The sequence below is a fragment of the Manacus vitellinus genome, unplaced genomic scaffold (genome assembly GCF_001715985.3).
Source record: "Manacus vitellinus isolate BGI_N305 unplaced genomic scaffold, ASM171598v3 scaffold_34_pilon, whole genome shotgun sequence".
NCBI lineage: Eukaryota > Metazoa > Chordata > Aves > Passeriformes > Pipridae > Manacus > Manacus vitellinus.
In genome coordinates, this window is record NW_021940488.1 from 67,853 (window position 1) to 69,255 (window position 1,403).

The 1,403-nt window shown below is 41.8% G+C and overlaps 1 protein-coding gene across 1 annotated transcript in view; it reads right to left on the reverse strand.

Annotated features, from left to right (window-relative positions):
* CIP2A (cell proliferation regulating inhibitor of protein phosphatase 2A) overlaps positions 1 to 1,403 on the reverse strand; it is a 22,947-nt gene that overhangs the window by 20,490 nt on the left and 1,054 nt on the right. The window contains 2 exon segments of the mRNA XM_029961424.1: positions 110 to 121; positions 485 to 694. Of these exon segments, the coding sequence (XP_029817284.1) occupies positions 110 to 121; positions 485 to 694 (222 nt within the window).

The window sequence follows — 1,403 nt, forward strand, 5'->3', positions numbered from 1 at the left end:
CAAACAAAAAAGTCATCTCAAGAGACAAGTAAGGGGCAGTAGAATCTATTTTGCAATTGGGAAACTTGAGGCACACAGGCAAGAGCTATAGGAGAGCCCAAACTGCCACCCTGCCAACACTCTGGTGGGAGAGGTAAACTGAGGTGATGACAGTTGTTGATGTAACGTGGCTTCTCCCTGTCCTTGCATCCAGGTAGGTCTCCCACTTCTTTAAAAAGTTAGTCTCTTCAAGCTCCAAAAATAAAGGACAAGAGAATAATTCCTCATCCTACCCAGTGAGGAAACAAATTCTGACAAGCACAATCACTGTAATTTCACAGTGATGACTTGAAATCTGCTTCTCATGGAGATTTAACATCTTAACAGATGTCTCAGCCAAGCACTCCACCAAAACGAAAAACACTTCATCTTTCACACCTAAAGCTTCTTCCAAGAAATCCATCACCCCCACCACAGAATCAGCCCCTGTCTTATCTTCCCTTGCCCAGACAAAAGATAAAAAGTTCAGATGCAAACCTTACCTAGTTGTGATAGCAAAGTAACCACAGACAAGGTCAGAGATGGGTTTATATTAGTGTCCTCAAGGAGCTCCACAAGGCAACTGAGACATTCACTCGGTAGAATCTGGTTTGAAGCAAATAACCGTGTAAGCTTCAGTCCAGAGATAACCTGGAGATGAAAGGGGAAAAATAACCTCACTCAACTGAAACAAAGTAATTCACACAGAAGTCAAAGCACAGTATTAAATAGATTTTGCCCTATATGACAAACTGAGAATACAAGTGCTGAGGCATTTGTATTCACATCTGCAGAAAAAAAAAACATTCTGAAAAAAATCTGGTTTTCATTCCTGTGGATGTGTTCCCTTTACTCTTGGAAAGTACTAGATTTATTTATTTTGAAAGTACAACCAAACAGATTGCTCAACACAAACATTTAGCAATCAGCCTTCAGCTGAGCCCAACAGCCTGCTTCCTAAGGATGTGCACAGGAACCCAAAGGTGCCACTCCACAGGAAGAGAAGCAGCAGCAGTCAGTGCTGTTTAGGGAGCACTCTGTGACTGAGATGAAAAAAGTGGAACCTGGGTTCACGGAACCCTATACAAGAAGATGCCAAAAATGATACATGTGCACATCAATACAGGCAGACACAGTTTGTATTTTACATAACAGAGACACGTAATGTTGAGTTTGCACATGCCCTGTGTATCTCTTTACAAGGGACACAAACAAGAAAGCAAGGTGAGAGGCTAACTCTCATACAAATGTTTTAGCGATTAAAAAAATAAAACGGTATTTGAAAAAGGTACCTTGCATATGAAGTAACTCAGCCAATGGCCAACACAAGGGTTGTACACAAGCCTGTACCTGGAGGTCAGGGAAATGCACTGGCCTACCCTCTG